This window comes from Coloeus monedula (genome assembly GCF_965178545.1).
Source record: "Coloeus monedula genome assembly, chromosome: 5".
NCBI classification, from domain to species: domain Eukaryota; kingdom Metazoa; phylum Chordata; class Aves; order Passeriformes; family Corvidae; genus Coloeus; species Coloeus monedula.
Window position 1 is genome coordinate 29,653,697 of NC_138785.1, and position 19,208 is coordinate 29,672,904.

At 39.8% G+C, this 19,208-nt stretch overlaps 2 protein-coding genes across 2 annotated transcripts in view; both read right to left on the reverse strand.

Moving 5' to 3' along the window:
• Positions 1-10,536, reverse strand: part of CENPC (centromere protein C) — a gene marked incomplete at its 5' end in the record, with an annotated part of 28,213 nt that extends 17,677 nt beyond the window's left edge. Inside the window, 11 exons of the mRNA XM_082281978.1 lie at positions 944-1,017; positions 2,234-2,272; positions 2,820-3,669; positions 4,299-4,678; positions 4,852-5,055; positions 5,928-6,138; positions 6,242-6,332; positions 7,378-7,466; positions 7,795-7,856; positions 9,014-9,060; positions 10,351-10,536. Coding sequence (XP_082138104.1) covers positions 944-1,017; positions 2,234-2,272; positions 2,820-3,669; positions 4,299-4,678; positions 4,852-5,055; positions 5,928-6,138; positions 6,242-6,332; positions 7,378-7,466; positions 7,795-7,856; positions 9,014-9,060; positions 10,351-10,536 — 2,233 coding nt within the window. The remainder of the gene's footprint in view (positions 1-943; positions 1,018-2,233; positions 2,273-2,819; positions 3,670-4,298; positions 4,679-4,851; positions 5,056-5,927; positions 6,139-6,241; positions 6,333-7,377; positions 7,467-7,794; positions 7,857-9,013; positions 9,061-10,350) is intronic.
• A 3,399-nt stretch (positions 10,537-13,935) lies between these two features.
• The window catches only part of UBA6 (ubiquitin like modifier activating enzyme 6), a 29,786-nt gene continuing 24,513 nt past the window's right edge, over positions 13,936-19,208 (reverse strand). Inside the window, 4 exon segments of the mRNA XM_082281404.1 lie at positions 13,936-14,913; positions 17,114-17,208; positions 17,583-17,670; positions 18,430-18,557. Of these exon segments, the coding sequence (XP_082137530.1) occupies positions 14,778-14,913; positions 17,114-17,208; positions 17,583-17,670; positions 18,430-18,557 (447 nt within the window). The 3' untranslated portion in view covers positions 13,936-14,777.

Sequence of the window (19,208 nt, forward strand, 5' to 3'; positions counted from 1 at the left end):
CCAGTAACACCTTTTGCTATAAACATATATGAAACCCAGTGTAGATAAACAGTATATGTAATTAGTTTTTAAACAGAGTAAACTTAAAAATTACTTGAAAATTATACATTCAAGTAAATACTCCTCAGACCTCTCCCTCTTGATAAAATGAACATTGACAAATTACAAACTATACACATAATTTTATTGATCAAAGTGCACGGTCATTCAGATTCATATCGCTCAAACCTAACTTTAGAACAAATTTTTTACCAGAACACGTACAAAACTAGATATCTGAAGAAAGCATTGCATGGACTAATAACATTCACATCTGACCCTGAAACACTAATGAAAAGACTTCGTATCTCCAGGGCTCATGTTCATTCTGACTACATGTGCAACTTGTGTAGTGAAACTTAAAACTGAAACCAAACAAGTAATAACACACACATAAAAACCCCTCAAAACCAAACCAAACAACTAAAAAAAACCTCTAACACAACAAAACAAAACCAACCAACCAAAAACACCCCAAACAAAACCAACAAACACCGCCCCCCTCCTTCCCCCCAAAACCACCAAACCAAAGTATTCTTTGGCAAACAGGCCATGACACCATTAATGCCGTAATTTGGCTCAGGGTTGCCTGAAGTGACTGCATACATTGGCAACACATCAAACTGGTACAAACTGAGCCTGAAAAATTTTTTCTAAGTATTTTGGAAAGAATAACTTTATCCTGGTAGGCATGATGCCAAACCGTGGACGGCTGTGTTCTCCCAAAGCTAACACCATGAAGCTAGTACGCTGCACCACACACTTGAACACAAATGTAACCACAGCCAATAAAACCTGCATTTCTTGTTCTGGACAAGCTGAACACAACAGAAATTACTGAACTGTCAGTTACAGTTTATAAGAAACCTACAAAATGCAAGGAAATACCAAGTTTCAACATTACCTGAAGATGTATCATCCTGTTCAGGAGACTTACTGCTGGAAGCAAATTTATCACAATCTTCTAGAACAGGCCCACTGCAAAGGAAAAAAAAAAATACACCTGCTTGAACATGTTAAATGTCAAAGGAACATTACACTGCCAAGAATAGTGAATTTAAGTTTGTTTCAGATCATGTGGGCTGGGTTTTATTTTTAAACATGTCCATACCAATTAAGACACTGAAGCAAATGACTGCTCCTTAGAAACCACAGGTCAAGAAGTTCATTAACTACTCCTCTACTCAGTCATCAGGCAGACAAATTAGTGTCCACACCTCCTCTCTAAACAGGTTTCCTAAACTTCTTTTTCCTCCCTTCCAGAATAGACCTCCTCACCTCTGTAGCATTATCTTACAAACAATTTTCCATATACCATGATTACAGAAGTGCTTTAAAGAGTTGTTTTGCATACTGTAAGGAAAGGACAGTAAAACAGCTTTTAATACGTAGTCTGTAATGAAATCTCCCCCATAAAATAGCAAAAATTCACACATATAACTCCAACAGAGATTCCATAGCAATCAACCCACTTGAAACAGGACTTCTACAGCCTTAACATCAGTACCCTTAACATTCCCTCTTCCCCCATCTGAGGCTGTGCTTCACTGCTTTTAGTGTGCCAGTGAAGTTCAGCTGTTATCCACATCAAGTCCAAAAGATGCATTTCAATTGTTTAGATTAGCAAACCTACACTACAAATTTTCCAAGTCAGTCTGCAGTAGGCTCCCTTAGAATTAAAGCCCCCAACATTTTCAGCAGAATGATTGCACAAGAATTTAATGAATTCACAGACTGCCACTCCTGTTTACTTCGTTATTAAGTTCCCATCCCTTGAAAGGGGAAGATACAAGCCTGTGTATGTGCACAAAGAGTTTGGATTGTAGATATAGTTCTATACCCTACTTGACATCAATTTTATTAGTGCAGCTGTCATTAGTTCTAGGAGCACTGGTATTTCTATTCAAAAATTACACACTCATGTGGAAGCAAGCCTCAAAGGAAAGAAATCCCCAAAGGCAAGAAGCTTATTATGACCCCTTATTCATGACAGGAAGAAAAATTGTATTACTTTATTAAATGTATTAGCACAGTATTTAAAACCCTCAAGCATGAATCACAATCCTGTTCCACTCGGTGATTCACCAGTAAGGCACAGAACACACCAGCCATACAAGTTGCTCAGTCTCAGGGGGGTCTCAGTGGGGCAGAAGTAGGATTAAATTAACATTTTTCAGACAACTCAGGAAATTACCTTTCGCAACTCACAACCTTCTCAGCTACAAAGGAATCTCTAGAAAAGAAAAAAATTATTCTTATTACATTTGGTGTTAAGTCAACTTAATGAAAGGAACTTGCAGGTCAATAATTTTGCATCCTGAACAAAACTATAAAAAAGGCATTAAAAAAATTAAAAAGCAATTCAAAGAGCAATGATTATAAACCAGGTTTTAGACCACTTGAACTTAGTCTTTAGATTGACAAAAATAAATACAGCTGAAGAATTAAATGCTGTATTTTCTAAATTTATTTTTCAAAAGGAACAAATTTGAGAGTGAAGTTACTCTGTTGGTGGTGGGGTTGTGTTAAACAGGATCTGCTCTGCAAGTCTCACAAGAACACTTTAGAACAAGCTTCCTCATGTAGGAGGCACTAAACATGGTACCCAGCTTTGAGAAAAGAATGTTGATTAAACTGCTTGGTTTCTCTGTAACTATTCAACCAGCCTCAAACTATCACATACTTCAACTGGGCCATCTCTGCTTAAAAGGTGTCAAAATGAGTTTAATTATCTACCAAGTTATACACCACATTTGTAAGGAATCACACAAAAAGCTTACTGTAGTCCATGTTGCCTGTTACGTTTCCTTTTGTTATTTTTTATTTTCACATCTGATAACTTCTGTTTTTTCCTTGCCATGGCCTGTACAGAAGAGCTGTCAGAATCTGTTTGAGACTCAGTGTCTTCGGGGCTTGAGCAAAGAGCTTTATTTGTTCTACGTGGAATCTTTTTGGGTATCTTCCCTGAAGACTTGGCAGGCAAATGTTTCTTTTTAGGATCCTTCACGCTGTCCATGGGATGCTGTAATGCTTTTACAGAAGTTCTGTTATTTGCACCACCAGGTGACTCTGGTGTGTGTAATACATTTCTACGCTTTTCGGACTTAGTCAACTTCTGAATCACGGGAGTCTCCAATTCCTTATGCAAGGGTGTGGTGCATACTTCATTCAATTCTACAGGCTCTCTTTCAAGCTCTTCTTCACCAGGTTCACTGTCAGAACTCTCCTCTCTTTGTAACTGAGGCTTTTTATTACTACTTTTCTTGGCAGATTTTTTAAGCTTCTTCCTTGGACTTACTGTCCCTCTCTTAGCTACTTTAACTTTTGGAAGTTTCTGCTTAGCAGTTTGTTTCTTCTTAACTAAATGTTGAGAAGCTTTAGAAGCCAACTGCAGATTCTTGGAAGACTTGAGAGACTTTTTTAGAGACACAGTCTGCTCTTCTTGATGCCCAGATGAGGGCACAGGCAAATCCTCACTTGGCAGCATCCTTGTTTTACACTGCTCTTCATCAGATGGTTTTGTTTCCAGTCCAGACGACGACAACATCAGTTCTTCAGCTTCTGGTTTCAAGGATGTGTTCTTTTCCTGGTTTGGAGAGTCTTGTCTAAGTGCATCCTTTTTAGTCTTTCCTGTCAGTACACGAAACATTTGGACATTAATACCTTTTCCTATTAAACCTGAAGAGATATATTGATATCTGAATGCACAAAATAAAGAATCAAAATGGGGAAGAAAAAAAAAAAAGAGGTATCGCAAAACCAGTTTTATCACCGATGGCTAAAAGAAGGCTTTCACTAAACTAGTACACAAAAAACTTTTTGGCATACTTTCAGTATTTCCTAATTAAAAAGAGGGGGCAGAAATGTTACATTCAGTCTGCTTTCCAGTTTTCAGTGTTTCCTGCTACAAAACCCTTCATAAATAATTCCTAAAACTCAATCCCCTTTCTGTTCAAAGCACATAACCTCCTTTCTATGGAGAGAGGAACAAAAGCTTGTGGGTACCTACCTTCTGCAGCTCCTCATGAGAAAAGACAACACTAATTTAATTTTCAATGTCCTAACAGGAAAGGCAAAGGGTGTGGCGAAAAAAGTGAAGACTTTCTGTCTCACCCAAATCTAACTGTGCAACTGAAACACCAAAAAGGAATCCATTAATACCTATCATCTACTTTATTATAATTTCCTTATAAACCACCAGAGAATAATCCAGTGATGTGACCTGGAAGGAAATACTGAAAAGCTGTTAAATAACTTACCCATATGAGTACTCTTACGTCTTTGAGATGGAAGGACATCTTCTTCACTATTAGATATCGGATCTGACTCTGACATTTCTCTGAGGTCAAAAGCTCCAACATCCAGATGATCCAGTTTCTGTTTAGGAAGTGCTTTTACCTGTACTTTTCTGTTCTTGACTTTCTTATTCTGTGGCTTCTTCTTTTCAGAGGGCTGAGATTTAGAAATGGGAGTTGAGGAGCCATCATTTTTTGATCTTTTGCTCTTACTGGGTATTGAAATCCAAGCAGTAGAAAATGCACCACCTGATTCATCAATTAAAAATTCACATTCATCTTCTATTTCTATATCTTGATGTTTCACAGGATGAGGTAATGGTGGTGATATCGACGTTGAATATCTAAAGGACGGATGGAAAAAAACATTCATATCATTCAGGGTTGGGGGGAAATTGACTTTCAGTCTTTCAAATCTAGTGGTGACTCCCAACCTAGACACAGTACAGAACATTCCTCAGAAGAATTATTATTAAGTTCATCCTTCCTACTTTCCATATTAAGCCTCAAAACAAACCTCTGTCCAAGCATTCTTGTTGCTACAGCTGCTAAGACAGCTGAAGAGAAAGACTTCTCTTTCTGGGCAGAAGACGCAGTAACACGTTCTGTTCCTTGCACAAGAGCAACCTGCTCATCTCTCCCAGGCTGAGATCCTTCCAAATTTTCAACTTCTCCACGGCTCTTTGCTGCAGCTGACGTATTACAGTCATCAAAACGCAATCTATGAATGAAAAGCAGCATTCAAACCTGTTGCTATAAATCCTGAGTGCACAATAAAGTATTGTGAGGATGAACAGATGCTCTTGCTGACAGCATCTCACTTCTTATGAATGAGCTTCCCTTTGGAAACTTGCTGGAACACAGATTAGCAGTAGTACTTTCCAGCATAGTAGCAAGTGTCCACAGGCAACATGGAGTCAGCATGTGACTCTTGATCCAAGTGAAGGCTGCTCAGCAAGACAAATTCCTAATTTTAGGAAAGTGTGCTTCAGAAATCACCAGGTTTCCTAGACTGCAGGTGCACTGTCTTTCCAATCTCATTCCATCAATGGGAGCCAATGGGATGAGCGTCAGTCCATCATTATGATCTACCCCAGAGATTCAATCCTCTAGGAAAGCAGAACTGTGGCCAGGACGACTAGCCAGTGTTGCAGTTCAGCTTCAAATCTTCCAACGAGGAGATAATAATCACAACTGAAGCTGGTTTACTTTGTAAAAGACATTTGTATATTCAGAGCGAGAGGAACAATGACTGCTCATTCCTGCTTTAACAAATTCTTGTTAACTTTTCAAGTCAACACAGTCAATAGGATTTCACTGAAGAAGTCTAGACTGATTCAGAAACTGGTATTTTTGTGCACTTTCCTGAAAAAAAGAGTTTAAATCTATTCTCACAGGCTTCCTTCACTTGGGTACTGCACTTATCACCAGAATATTAATTAAAAAACAATTCTGCCCTTTTTAAACCCAGATATGGAAACTTTCTAAAAAGTTTGGAATTATTTTTTATGAGTTCATAATCCAAATTTTATTTACCCTGAAGTGAGGGGCACGCATGGAATATGACACCACAGCATGTTCAGCTCTACTTACTTAACTACAGGAGAGCTTTTCACTTCCTCCACAGGAAAAGGTGATCCACGATTATCCTCAGAGACCAAAAGCCCGGCCGGACTCTGGCAGAGTGCTTCAACATCTTTTAATGTGTTATGTTTTTCTCTTTTAGACACAGAAGACTCTGGTTTTTTAGAAGCAGCTACGTAATCGTGTGTTGCAGGCTTCAGGTGTGATTCACATGACTGTCCTGCCATATATATAGGACAGGTTTAATTATTTTACTTGAAACCTTACAAAATACCAAGAAATAGTTATTTTAAAAACCTTAATTCAGCAATAGCACGACCAACCTCTGCTGCTGACTGGTTTTAGCGGTGAGGCAGGTGAGGGCTCTGCAGACTTATGGGCTCTTTTCACAGACTTGGCTGACCCTGCCTTGGGCTGTTGTAGTTGGTAATGAATAATAAGACAAAGTAAAATATTTGATAAAGCACTGGTATTTCAACAGGAATAGCCATTTCTACAGAACATGATATAATCTTCCCTTAATTCATCCTCATTCGAATCACAGTTCTATTTTAACTAAACACTTCAATTCTCTATCGTGTAAAACTTTCTAAAAGTAACTGCAAATTTCAAGCAACAGGTGAAACAGTGTGTACAGTAAAAATCCATATGCAGCTTTAAAAGGACATCCTGCTAACCTCGAGGTAAACTATTTATTATTATCATTAGAATGAATTTAAAGAATTTAACTCACCTTTATTAAGACAGGCTGAGGTTTAGCAAGAGATTTGAGATTTGCTTTGAGATTATATTCTAACATCAGACTAAAGTAAACAAACACCATTATAATGTTGCCTGTTCTCAACCCTGCCATTAGTAGAATATCCTACTTAAAAAAAGTAAAATCAAAATATCAAAACTAAGTATACAAACTGATTATTGGCATCATCCTCTCAGGCAGCACACTAGGGCCTTCAAATTGTCTCCACTCTTCAACAAAGTTACAGGTATATGAAGTTATTGTATAGATAACTATTAGGAGTTAACAAGCTGTTTTTCTACATGAATCACCTATAAATTTTACTGTCCATCTGACAGCTAAGAGCTGTATCCTTATATCTGGAAAAGTGGCCACAACCAAATCCAAAGGAGTCCAAGACAGCCATACCCACCACCAGTAATAAGGCAGCGTGCTTCAGCCTGAGATCATAAGAAATTTAACTATCCCGGACAAAAAGCTGAAGAAGCTTTCATTAGTAAAAACCCAAGAAAAAAAGCTATTAAATAATTCTACTTACAGAATATTTACTATTAGAGCATAACTAAGAAAAAACCACATTTTTCAACAACTATTATATATCATTAAATTATAACCTATATACTTTTACAAGTGCTCATACAGAACTAAATGCTACAGAACTAAACTTGTACCCACACGAAGCTGGACCCAGTGCTACGCTGTGACACTGACATAACTCACCCTTTGGCTCTGCGTTGAAGTTCTCTGCTCATTTTTCAAAACAAAGGTTGAGCAATTTGGAGAGTTTATTGTAAGATCATTGCTGCAACCTATGAAGAAAAAAAACTGTAAATATGGGAATCTTGGAATTTTCCAAGTTTCATTTATTTTAACAAGTTCTAAGGCTTATTAAGCTCCTTTAAATCCAAACAAAAAAGGAATCAGCTCCTGAGGAAGAGATTACCTTCATAAGACAGCTAAGACACAGTTTTAAGAAGCTGGGAAGTGGCTGCTCTTAAAAACCCTGAGAAATACTATTTTTATACATTTTATCCCTATTTTTTATTTCTATCTACTTACCACTAAATATAACACAAGGAAGAAATTACTTTTTTACTTTTATCAGCAAATTAAGCAAAACACCAAATAAGAGCTTACTTTCAAAACAATCCTGTATGAGTTTCAGAACATTTTGACTCGGCTGGATATCAATCTTATTTCTAGAAAGATGAGGGAAAAAAATATTTTCAATCAAAAATACCAAATGCTCTTATCCCAAATATTAAAGTAGCAAAGTATTACTTCTTAATACTTTATGTTATTATTTCCCACAGTTCCAACTTTAATATATTTTACCTACCATTTCCATGCATAGATATCTGCAAAGAAATTTGTCTAAATAAGAATTCCAGGAAAAAGAGCCTCGCTGCTGCAGATTATAATAAGAATGAAGAATTCTCTCTACAGTAAAGCAAACATGCAACTACTGCAACAGCCCTGAGGTAAATGAGCTTTGGGCTAACTAGAGTCTCACTTGAAATAAATAATTTTTTTATAAATCAGACCTCGAGCTACGTTGCCTGCAGAGTGATCTAGTCGCAGCAGACCTAGAAATGAAATGTGCTGCTGCACATCTATCCCTCCATACAGGCAGTCACCCTGTAAAACAAGTTATTTCTGCACTTACACAAAAGTTTCAGCAGCAAGGATTGGCTTGAGGTATCCAGTCCGTAAGCAAATGAACAGCTCAGCTGGTTAGATTACTATTTCAAACCAGCACAAATGAAAAGGGCAAAAGTGAGTGATTCAGCAGCTAGACAGTACTGATCAAAACCAAAATAACACTAGAAAAGCCATGGAGTATTACTCCCATCATGCTCATTATATACCTTTAAAAACAGCTAATTGTGCAGATTTGGTAAGCTCATGAAACACATATCCAGAAATGGATTTCTTCACAGACTTCTAACACGCATGTAAAGAATGTCACAGCACTGCAACTGCTCCAACTCATCTCTAACATCTACCAGCAAGGTTCAAATATGCTGGAACTCTGTATGGGTTTCATTTCTCCACTCCTTGAAAGGCAACGTGTTTGCACAGATTACTGCTTCCGTACTCAGGCAGCCCAGTTAGGGGTACCTCAGGTACAGCTACACCACAATCTGCTGCCTCAGCAAAGGAATACCAAGGAAACCCTTGGAGCTTTGTCACCCTGCAGAGTTTGCTCCTCTTACCCCTAAGAAATACAAGACATTTGGGAAACATCATATGATCAGTTTAATAAGGTACACCACGTGTTTTGATGTTTAGCTCTCAGATAAAAATCAAGGTACGTTTTCCAGAGTCTAAGAATAAGAGTTTAAATGCAAGTTACCCTCCTCCATTGCAGAATCTTGCTCTGTAGTCTTTTTTTAAATGATTCTGTGAAGAAATAAGAATCAATTTTTACTAAGCATGATGACACTTGGCAGAAAAACAAGTAAGCAGATCTTGAGGATTCTCGAGACACCTTAAAGTAGTGGGAAAGTGGGAGTTACTGCAGCATTGTTTTTCCTAGAATGCCACAGTGCCTCTTCATACACTTGAAACCCGAGTATAACCAAAGTCATTCAAATAGCTGACAGGACTCCAGTCATTTACCACAACTAGAGCAGTAATAATTCAAGCAGCACATTATCAGTGTTGCCTTCTGTGACAACAAATGAAATAAAGCCACTGACCTGGGAACTGGCAACAGCTGTCGAGGATAAAACAGGAAGAAAGGGAAAGAAAAATTCAAAGGAAAGCAGTGTGCAGTTCTTCACTAATGTGACAGGAAAAATCTCAAAAAAATGTAAACGTTTAGCTGAAAAACAACTATAACCTCTTCCTGATCCGTGTAAATTTAAAGAGTATATGCAGTGTGGAGATTGTCTAGTCCAACACAAGAGAATTCAGCAAGTTTTTCTGAAGTTTGCCATACTGACAGCACTTCCTTGTGATTCCCCTTTGGCTATTACTTCTGGTATCAAAATAACCAAACCCCACATGGATTGATTTCACTGCAAATTTTCAACATCGGTTTAAAGTGGCAGAAGGAAATTATAGCTGACAAGTGAAAACAACTCACCAAAAGCCACCACTTCAGAAACTATGCAGAACCACACTCCGCAGTCAATCTGGCACTCGAGCTTAAACCCCTTCCCCCTGCAGCAGGGTGCAGCATAATGCACTGGCAAGTGACCTTGCACATTAAAGAAACTAAAAATTCCTGTCACGGACCTAGAAGAGCCTTTAACAGTTCATTTATTATTGTGTTCGTGTCGCGCTAAACATGAAGAATTTTAAAACTTAAGCACGATTCTAGCGTGCCTGGGCAAGTGTCCTGCTCTTGATGTGCTCACTCGCCCGTGAAAGGCGGCTCTCCAGAGGCAGCCCGAGGGGAACAAGGGCTGGCACAGACGCTTGTGCTCTGAGGGGAACGGGGCTCCCGACAGACCAGCCCTCAGAGCTTAAGTGTCTGTGTCAGCAGCCGGACCCGGAGCGAGCGCGGAACCCCAATTCGAGCCTTCCTATCCCAGTCCCTCCCCTCAGGAGCGCGCCGAGGGCCGCGCCTCTGCGCTACGGGCGGGCCCGGCCGCTGCCCACAACACAGCAGCCAGCCAGCCAGCCAGCCACACACGCACACACACACACACACGCAGCCAGACAGCGAGACAGAGACACACAGACCGGCCGCTCCCGCGCTCTCTCACCAAGCCCTCCGCCATCCCGGACCGGGGCCGGCGCGCGCCCCCCGCGCCACCTTCGAACCTCGCGCGCCTTTCCCGGCGGGCGCGCGCGCACGGCCGGCGGGAGGCAGCGCTCCGGCCACGCCCCCCGGCCCCGTCCCATTGGTCGGCCGCCGCCGCGCGCCATGGAGGGCAGCTGGTTAAGGCGCGCGCGGCCGTTGCGCCTGCGCAGAAGCAGCGGTTGCTACCGCTCCCCGCCGCGCGCCCCTTTCCCGCCTTTCTCTGAGGGGACGGGCGCGGGACGCTTCCCGTTCTTTTATTTCCCCCGTGGGAAACGCCAGTTCAAATCCTCGCATTTCTAAACGCTACAAAACATTCATTGTCAACCACGGGGCTAGGCAATTTTTTCTTTAGAACTCTACTGAAGAACTCAACAATGAGCAACAAACAACGGCTTGAGAACGTAAGGCCGCAGTACCTTACAGTGCCGGCAAAACAGTGCCCAAAAAAATAGTTTTAAGTGATGCTTTTTATCACACACTTGCGACCGGAACACGAGGTTTCGTTATTCCTAGTCTTTCTGACCACTAAAGGGACGGTGCTGCTCAGTATGCATCTGGTCAGAGTTGCAGCTTTTCCCCTCAGTATGAAATTGAAACTCATACGCTGCTGGGAGAAGCGGGAACTTAACACTTCTTCCCTGTGTCTCACCTGTGCCATCCAAAGGATACACGGCAGCAACACAGCTCTACTGCTGTTACCAGTCCTGGAACTCACTGCACCTTTAAGCTTGAGCTTCAATCAGCTTCATGCACCATGGGTAAGCAACTGCACCAGCTACTTCATCAACCACACACAGTGTATCTTTACAAAAATAAGTGCTCAAAAAGGTCTCTGGTCAAATTTATCAACCTTTGGACAAAGGCTTAGGTTGCACATTGTGCTGCACATACACTTTCTCTAATTGCACAGGAACTGATAAACTGTCAAATTAAGTTCAGCTTTTGGCTGAAAATCAGTTCATTTCTAAAAACAACTAGCCTACATCCACACTGTTTCAAAGAAACAAGGAAAATCTAAGAACATGAAAGTCATGAACTTATCTAAAATCTTTGTGTTTGACAAGTCTGTCAGATGTACAAACCCTCTGCCTAGCTCAAACCCACATTATTTCAGGACTTGAGAAGCCATGAAGAGGTGACAGAGGCCCAGCTGGTGCCAGAGTTGTTCTTCCTACATATCACTATTCTTGAATAGCTTTATCTTTTTAATAAGCAGTCACATATTCCCTGTACATAGAAAAAGGGTGGGAAAATAATACGGACATCTACTTTTTACTCATGGTATAGATAATAAAAGCCTAAACCCATCTGATCCACCAAAGCAGTCCTGTTAACCATATTGAGACCCTCACACAGAATCCTCATTACTCCTAACATTGAAGAAACGTTACCCAACCAGAAAAAAGTTGAGCTGGCTGCTTAATGCTTTGCATGCACAAACATTCCTGCATCTATTAAGAGCGGTAACAATTCAGGGAAAGCTGGTGTAAATATGAACAAACTCTTCAAGAAAGCATTTGAGTGAGAAAGATCTTCATTACTGATATAAAACTTAACTCTGGCAAATCAACTGCTCTCTCAAAGAATAACATTTTGAGGGAAAGCTATTTGAAGTGCTCTAGCGGAAAGACAGTTCTTCACTCCTGCAGGAAGACAGCATGCTCTAGCTGCTCCACAAGCATAGTGCATCAAGCAGTCCTAGACAAATACAAGCTTTCATTGCAATAAATAAAAAAAAGAAAAAGAGAAAAAGCAGTTCTCAGATTCCAGGTAATACTACAACCCTCTAGCTTGGTAGCACTGTTAGTGACAATGTTGGAGATTTGGAAGATCAGCACCCCAAAATTCACTTGCCCAGTTTGACAGAGCCTTTTTAGTGTGATCACGCTGAGCACCTGCAGAGACTTTTGATAAAAAGGAGGAACAGACTGGGAAACATGCTCTGTAAAACACAAATGCACATTGAATCAGCACACGCCACTGCACAATCTTCAATATAAACACATTCACTCTCCATATCAGCAATTCAAAAGTTTAAAACACAACAAACAGTTTTAATGAGACACCTAACATGCCAACTTCTTCTACAGAAAGTCCTCTTGAAGTTGCTAGTTGTGAGATTTTACCTAGATTAATTTATATCCAAAAAATTTTAAAGGTGTGCTAATAAATATCTAGAGCCATTGTGCATTTTCAGTTTTTCCATACCAACTTTTTAACTGAGCAGAACCCATCCACAGAGCATCCATCCATCCATCCAACAGACACACACAATAAGGAGCGGCATAACGATACAGCCATGTCTGCAAATTCTGGCTGTGATCCCTGCCAGCCTCGACCTGGACTTTTTACAAGGCCCTCAAAGGTGCTCATGTTGTCATTAATAAAAGCCATTGCATGAATTACATCTGACAGTGTACTTGAAACCCTGAGGACAGTCATAAAGCATTCTAGAATAGTACTTCACTATTTTTAAATGCTGCTTATTTCAAAAGCACAGGCATGATGTTAACGCCACGCTAATGTATCAGAGTATACTTACTCAAAGTTTCGTTTCCCAGCCTCCAAATATGAGATGACAGTATTTTCAACTTGACCTAAACCTTTAAGTGATCCTTAGCACTAATTAGTGATACCAGTTAACAGTTTAGATTCTAATACTGCCACACTGAAATACATTTTAGTTGTTATTTAGAAGTGGAAACTTACTGTCTGCTTATGCTTCCTCTGCACTCTAAATGTAGTCGCCTTTTCTTGTGTTTCAAAAAGTTTCTCTAAAAGAAGTTCTTAAAAAAGCAAACTAGGCAGTTTAAAAAGCAGTATTATTAATCTAGAAAATTACAGCAATAAACTAAAGTAACTATAAAACTATATACACCTTCCACAAGACATCCTGCACATAAGACTGAATCCAAAATATTGACATAATTGTATTGATTCCAGCTACTCAGTTCTATACATCTTGGTATACAGGTTCCCAACCTTAATACCTGACTTATTCCTGACTACAAGAGAGAAGGAAAAAAGAAATAAAACTCCTGACCAATAGTGTTCATTAAATGTGAAGGCATTCCTAAAGCTTAATCAATTATGACTGAGGATAAACAGCTAAGCTGTTAATAGCTTTTGCAACAGCTGCACGACATAATGTACAATAACAGTCTCTAAAGCTTAAACACATGAGAAGGTTTTTCAGTTTATAAGTTTTTATTCTAACCTCACACTGCTCTACCATGATGGGGAAAAAAAACTACCACCTCAAGTATCCAGTGTTTAAATGATAGAGTTAAATTATGATTTTTCTGTAACACACCTCTGCCTCACCACAGCAACAAAACTAGTTCATAATGATTTCCAATTAAGCAGAATTTTTACACTTTGCTATCCCAGTAACTGACCAATGAAGGTTAAAACCTCACTGTTCAGTAAAGCTCAGACTTGTGCTGAGGACAGGTGTACAGCACAATGATTTGCTATAGGGAAATGATACCAAAAGGTGCAGCTGAGGAAACTGACTGCTGTGACAAACATCCAGAGGCATTTGTCTTTTCCTCCCTTTAAAATTATCAAGTGCTACATGTGATTTTAATTTGCTGAGGGCAGAAAGGTTCAACCACATTCTCTCTTTGTTGAAGACCAAGTTTTATTGTTGAAAGTGCTAATTCGGCTCTCCAATAGGTTTTCACTTTCCCCATACTGCAGTATTCCACAAAGAACAGTCTTAGTGCAGATAATCAACATTTCCAGCTCTCTGAACTTCAGGGGAGTTTTGACAATTCACACCTCCTCCCTATGTTTCCATGTTGAGACTGACACAAGACAGCTGCGCTGACCACGGCACCACTAACCAGCCACACAAGAACCAGTTCCTCTGCTTTTAAGTGGGAGTTTAAGCCTTCCAGATGGGCTAAATCTCACGTGTAGATGGCAAGAATGAAATTCTTGTTTGAGAATTAAGTAACATATGAAATGAATTTGAGATGTTCTTAGAACACCAGGAATATCATAAAATGGTGCTTCTCCTGTTTTTTGGACTCTTCCCTAAGCAATGCCTAATTTGCACATAGGGACCATTCTTAGGTTCACTGTTCTTCTTGCTTTCCTCAATACAAATCTTGTCTTTAAGGTAAGGACTGTACTGGACATTCCATTTCATGGAGTGACCAATCCTCCTTTGAGCAAACAGGTTTGAAGAATACAGGAGCAGAAGAAACAAATCAGTTTGTCTTCAGTGCAGAGCCACTGATTTTCATCATTTAATTAAGGCTTCACCAAAAAGAAGTATATAGTACCATCTTTAATAGCTGCAAATTAGCACACTCCTTTCAGAACAAATGGTCCATGAGTGACTTTTGTGTCTCTACCATCAATTGTCTTCCTGAACAAAGTAGTATCTCACTGGCGGCCCTGGCAAGTCTTCCTCTCCATCAGTCTCTGGAGCAAATGATACTGTCAAATCCACGTACTTCTTATCAGCTGATGGCTTCACAAGCTTTTGCATCCTATAAAGAAATGAAGAACAGTTTGTAAACATACCAGGAGGATTGGCAGTGGGAATTCGGGGCCAGAAGGAATTTCACTGCCAGCAGTATGTGCTGGCCCGGCATACTACAGACCAAATCAAAATAGAGAATAAGCCACCTCTAAATTTTGACACAAAAGTTGTTCCTCCACCTGAGCTTCAGCACATCCTTGTGTCTGGAACAAGGTTCCTCCACAAGTGCCCAGTACAAAAGAGAAGAGCACATGGCCACTTTCAGATGGGATTCCTCACAGAAACAATTTCCCCTTAGCATCCTACTGAGGCACAAGGTAAAGTTAGCTTCTGTGTAGGATTTGGGTCAATGAAGAGGAGTAAGTTTTCTGTCTACCAATAAACACCAGTTTTAATGCATTAGGAAGAACCATTCCAGTGCAGACACTAGATTGTAAGTTTTGATGGAAAGTAATTCTGTTGGGGTTAAGATGTTAAATCTTTGAATTTCAAAGGTGAAGAGTGATGAGGGGGAAAAGCAAGCCATGATCTGGGACTTTTTTCTTCATGACCACAGTGGGAGTTTAAACTAAGTATGTCACATGGTAGTACAACTTTCCCCATGTGCCCTCTGCACTCTCAAAAGCTGCAGCCAGTGCTTGCAAGTTGCACACTGGAATATTGAAGGAGATCAGCCAACCTGACTTTCATCACATATCTGTGGATGACTCAAAATTATTTTCTTGCACTAGGTTCCTGAGGCCAGCTCAAATGCTAGGAAGCTGGGGGAATAGCGTCACTCACTTCTATTCCTCACAGGCCACCTAGAGAAGGATTTCTCCTCTGGATATGCCTTAGTGTGCAGGTCAAAAAGCTGCTTTCCTCAAAGTACTTGCTTCCTTGCAAGAACACAAAGCAGCCTCTTCTCAGCAGAGATACTGAGGTCATATTCATTTCCATGAGGAAGTCCTAAGCTACTATGTCTCTAAAACTTGCTTTTAAGGAGTTTGCCATCAGTTAATGCTGCAATTCTGAAATGAATAAGCAGTCTGATAATGCTTGTTATATTACAGCAAGATTTCAAACAACTTGAGAAAAAACAAACATGCAAGCAAGACCACAGTTTGCTGTGCAGATATCCTAAAGCTTTTGGGACTGTTTGTAACAGAACCCCAAGCCACTGTTACTCCATGAAAAGCTGGACTCAAATCTTAGAGTAGTAAGAAACGCTGATACTCACAAGAAGGCAGCTTCACACCATAACTTTGACTTCATTACATACCCCCCTCACTCAAAATTATTTATACAGCTGTAAGAGAAAGCATATAAGCAACTTCTTTGGAGACAGGCTGTAAATTCTCATCTTAGTATGCCAGGCACTCTGCAGCTTAGAGGCTCTTCTCTTCCTGGGAGTTTGAAGAGGCTTGCTCATACTACTTTGCCTCATATTACCTACTGGCAGGCCCTCAAAACAGAACTGAGCAGTGCATCAACTTGCTTCAGCAAAGCCTGTGAGCACTGACCAGCACATACTTCAGAGGAGCTGTAAAGAACAGATTTTGAGCTAAAGTAGTTCAATCAACAGGTGTAAAGCAGAACTAAACCTGGGTGAGATCTGGCTGTTATTTTGCAAAGGCCTTCAGTCAAAACTCAATGTCCTGCCTTCACATCCTGCCAAACTGCCAGTGTGCAATACCTCAACTTCCTGTCTGTAAGCAACATTGCAAAGCCTTTGTGAATATCATCTTTTAAAAGGGCTAAAGTGGTGTAGAATCTTAAGCAAGTACTATAACTGAACAGACTTCCAGAAATCTTAAACTGCAAGCAACACATTAACTCCTTCAGAGCTAAGTTGCTACATATCATCAGTAGTTTTAAGCCAGTTTCAAAAGGTTCTAGTAGTCTTGTTCTGCTTGAACCATGGTGCATTCTTTCCCCCCAAAAAATTACTGTCAGACTTCTTTAGCTTTCTCATTCTGGTATTCAACAGTTAAAGCAGCATTTTGCAAGTCTCCTTTCCTCATCACAGAAGTTAATTCACTTTCTCTTTTTCTTTTTTTTTTTTCCACAAAAGAAACAAATTATGTGTTTTCTTTCCAAAGTATTAATGACTAGAAACCACTTTGAGAGAAAACACTGCTGTCAGACACACGTCCTTTTGATACAACCATTGAGCATAATTTATATGTGCACTTGCGTCACTAAATCCATTTTCCAGTTATACTTACGTCAACTTTAGTCTTTTAATATGGCCTGGCATCACAGGAACATAGAGCATTTTGACTCCTTGTACAACCATAGTTGGTTCAATTCCATACTTCTCCTGGAATTCACAAATTAAAACTTATTAGAAGATCAGAACATCTGCCCAGAGCAGCAGATACTACTGCTTCTAATACTATAGCTAATTATTCCAATCCATAGGATCCACACCAGAAAACCTGCTAATGCATGGACACTGACAGAAGTTTTATTAAGATACATTTGAGGCAACTGAATTAACAAAGAATTTGAAAAGAGGCTTGGATGCCTTTTACTTAGAGACATTCCTACTGACATTAGTTATTACTAAATTTATTCTGGTTTGAACAGTAACTTGATGGAAATAAAAAACAAAACAAAACACAGTTCAACAACCCAAACCAAGAAACTCCTTTCTTCTTGTCTTGTATTAACTAAGGACAGTAGATAACTTACTCTGACAGCATTTATGAAGTCCAACAGAGTAAAATCCTCTTTCCCATAAATTGTCCACCTGTCCCAGATGGTAAATGATATCCCATTTCTGTTTTAAAAGTGAAAGGTTGTTACTTTAGAATGTGAACTCAGTCATTTCCTTTAAAAGCATATTGAAGAACTGCCATGTCTTCTTAGTGATGTGCTATTTAATCTTGAGCAAAAATCTCTCCCCTCTCTGCCGCCATTTCTCCAGCCCTCTGACCTTGCTAAGCACAAGACACAGTAAGACCTCCAAGTAAACATGGTATCTGACAGTGAAGTTACTGAGTTTCCAGACCAACTGAAAAACAGCTCTTGTATTGAACAATTTATGTTTCCTAAGGACAATGCCACACATCTACCTTCTCTAGATTTTTAAAGCCTCACAAGTAACATCTTCCACTGAAAACAAAACTAAGCCTTTAAATACACTATTTTTTAAATTAGGACAGATGAATATAGGCTACATTTTCCAAACAGGAAATTCTTGGGCAATGCATTACAGGACATCCTTGGCAGTATTACAAGGATCACTTACACCTCTAGTAGTACACAGTAACTGGATAGCAGAGTTTGATAGCAAGCATGAAGCAATTTAACATCTTCCAAGTTTAAACAACAAAAAAATAACCTTGAATATCTAGAATGCTTAACGGGAATATGGCCATGAGCTGTGGTTCCATCATAGCTCTGCTATGTGAGCACGTAAGGTCTTAATCCGGATATCTGGATTTAGTAACTATTCAAGCTTCACACTTGTTGGAATGGCTCAGCAAGTTCTAAGCATCAATGAGTAGGTTCCACATACTGCCATTGTCCTTCCTACCTGATTTCTGTTCTTCTTACTTCAGCAGTTTCTGTAAAGACCATTATGGGAATGGCTAGGTTCAGGAAACAGTTCTTGTACGCATCAGCTGTGTAGCCACCCACAACTTTGATGAGTTCCAGTGCAACCTGCAGTAAATTAGAATTTACTTATTAGGTTTTGTGTTATCAACTCTGGTGTAGTTAAAGAGGCCATCAACTACAGAGAAAGTTGTTAACGAGATCAGCCTTTATCCAATCAGCAGAGTAAATAACATGGAAATGCAACCCACTATGCCATAGAAATAAATTCTGTTGCTGCCAAGGGAAATACTTTAAAACATTCAATACTGTTCTTAATGTAGTACTCTTCCAAAATTGTTTGGTTCATGAAACCTCCACAAAGCATGAGGTGCTGTTGAGATGCTTGAATGCGAACTACTACAGAACACATCCTTTCCACTATTGGCAGTGGCATTCTGATGAAGTGTTAGTGTTAATGGCAGAAAACAAACCAAATGCTGAATTCCAACCCATCTTTCTGTGCAGCAAATCAAAAATAAAAGCACCAAAGGCTCACCATGTTAAGGAAACTTCCCTTTTTGACCATTCAGGAGCCACTCCAGCAGCCATACTCACACCACCCGAGATTTTCACTGCTGGGACTGAATTCACAGTGGGCAGCTTCTCAATGGGTGCCTTGCTACTCATCCCACTCTCACAGCCAGACAAGATTTCCTTGCTGGCTCAACCCTGGGTTTCCTATAGCAGAGCCTCAGACTTCTGGTTTCTTTAAATAAT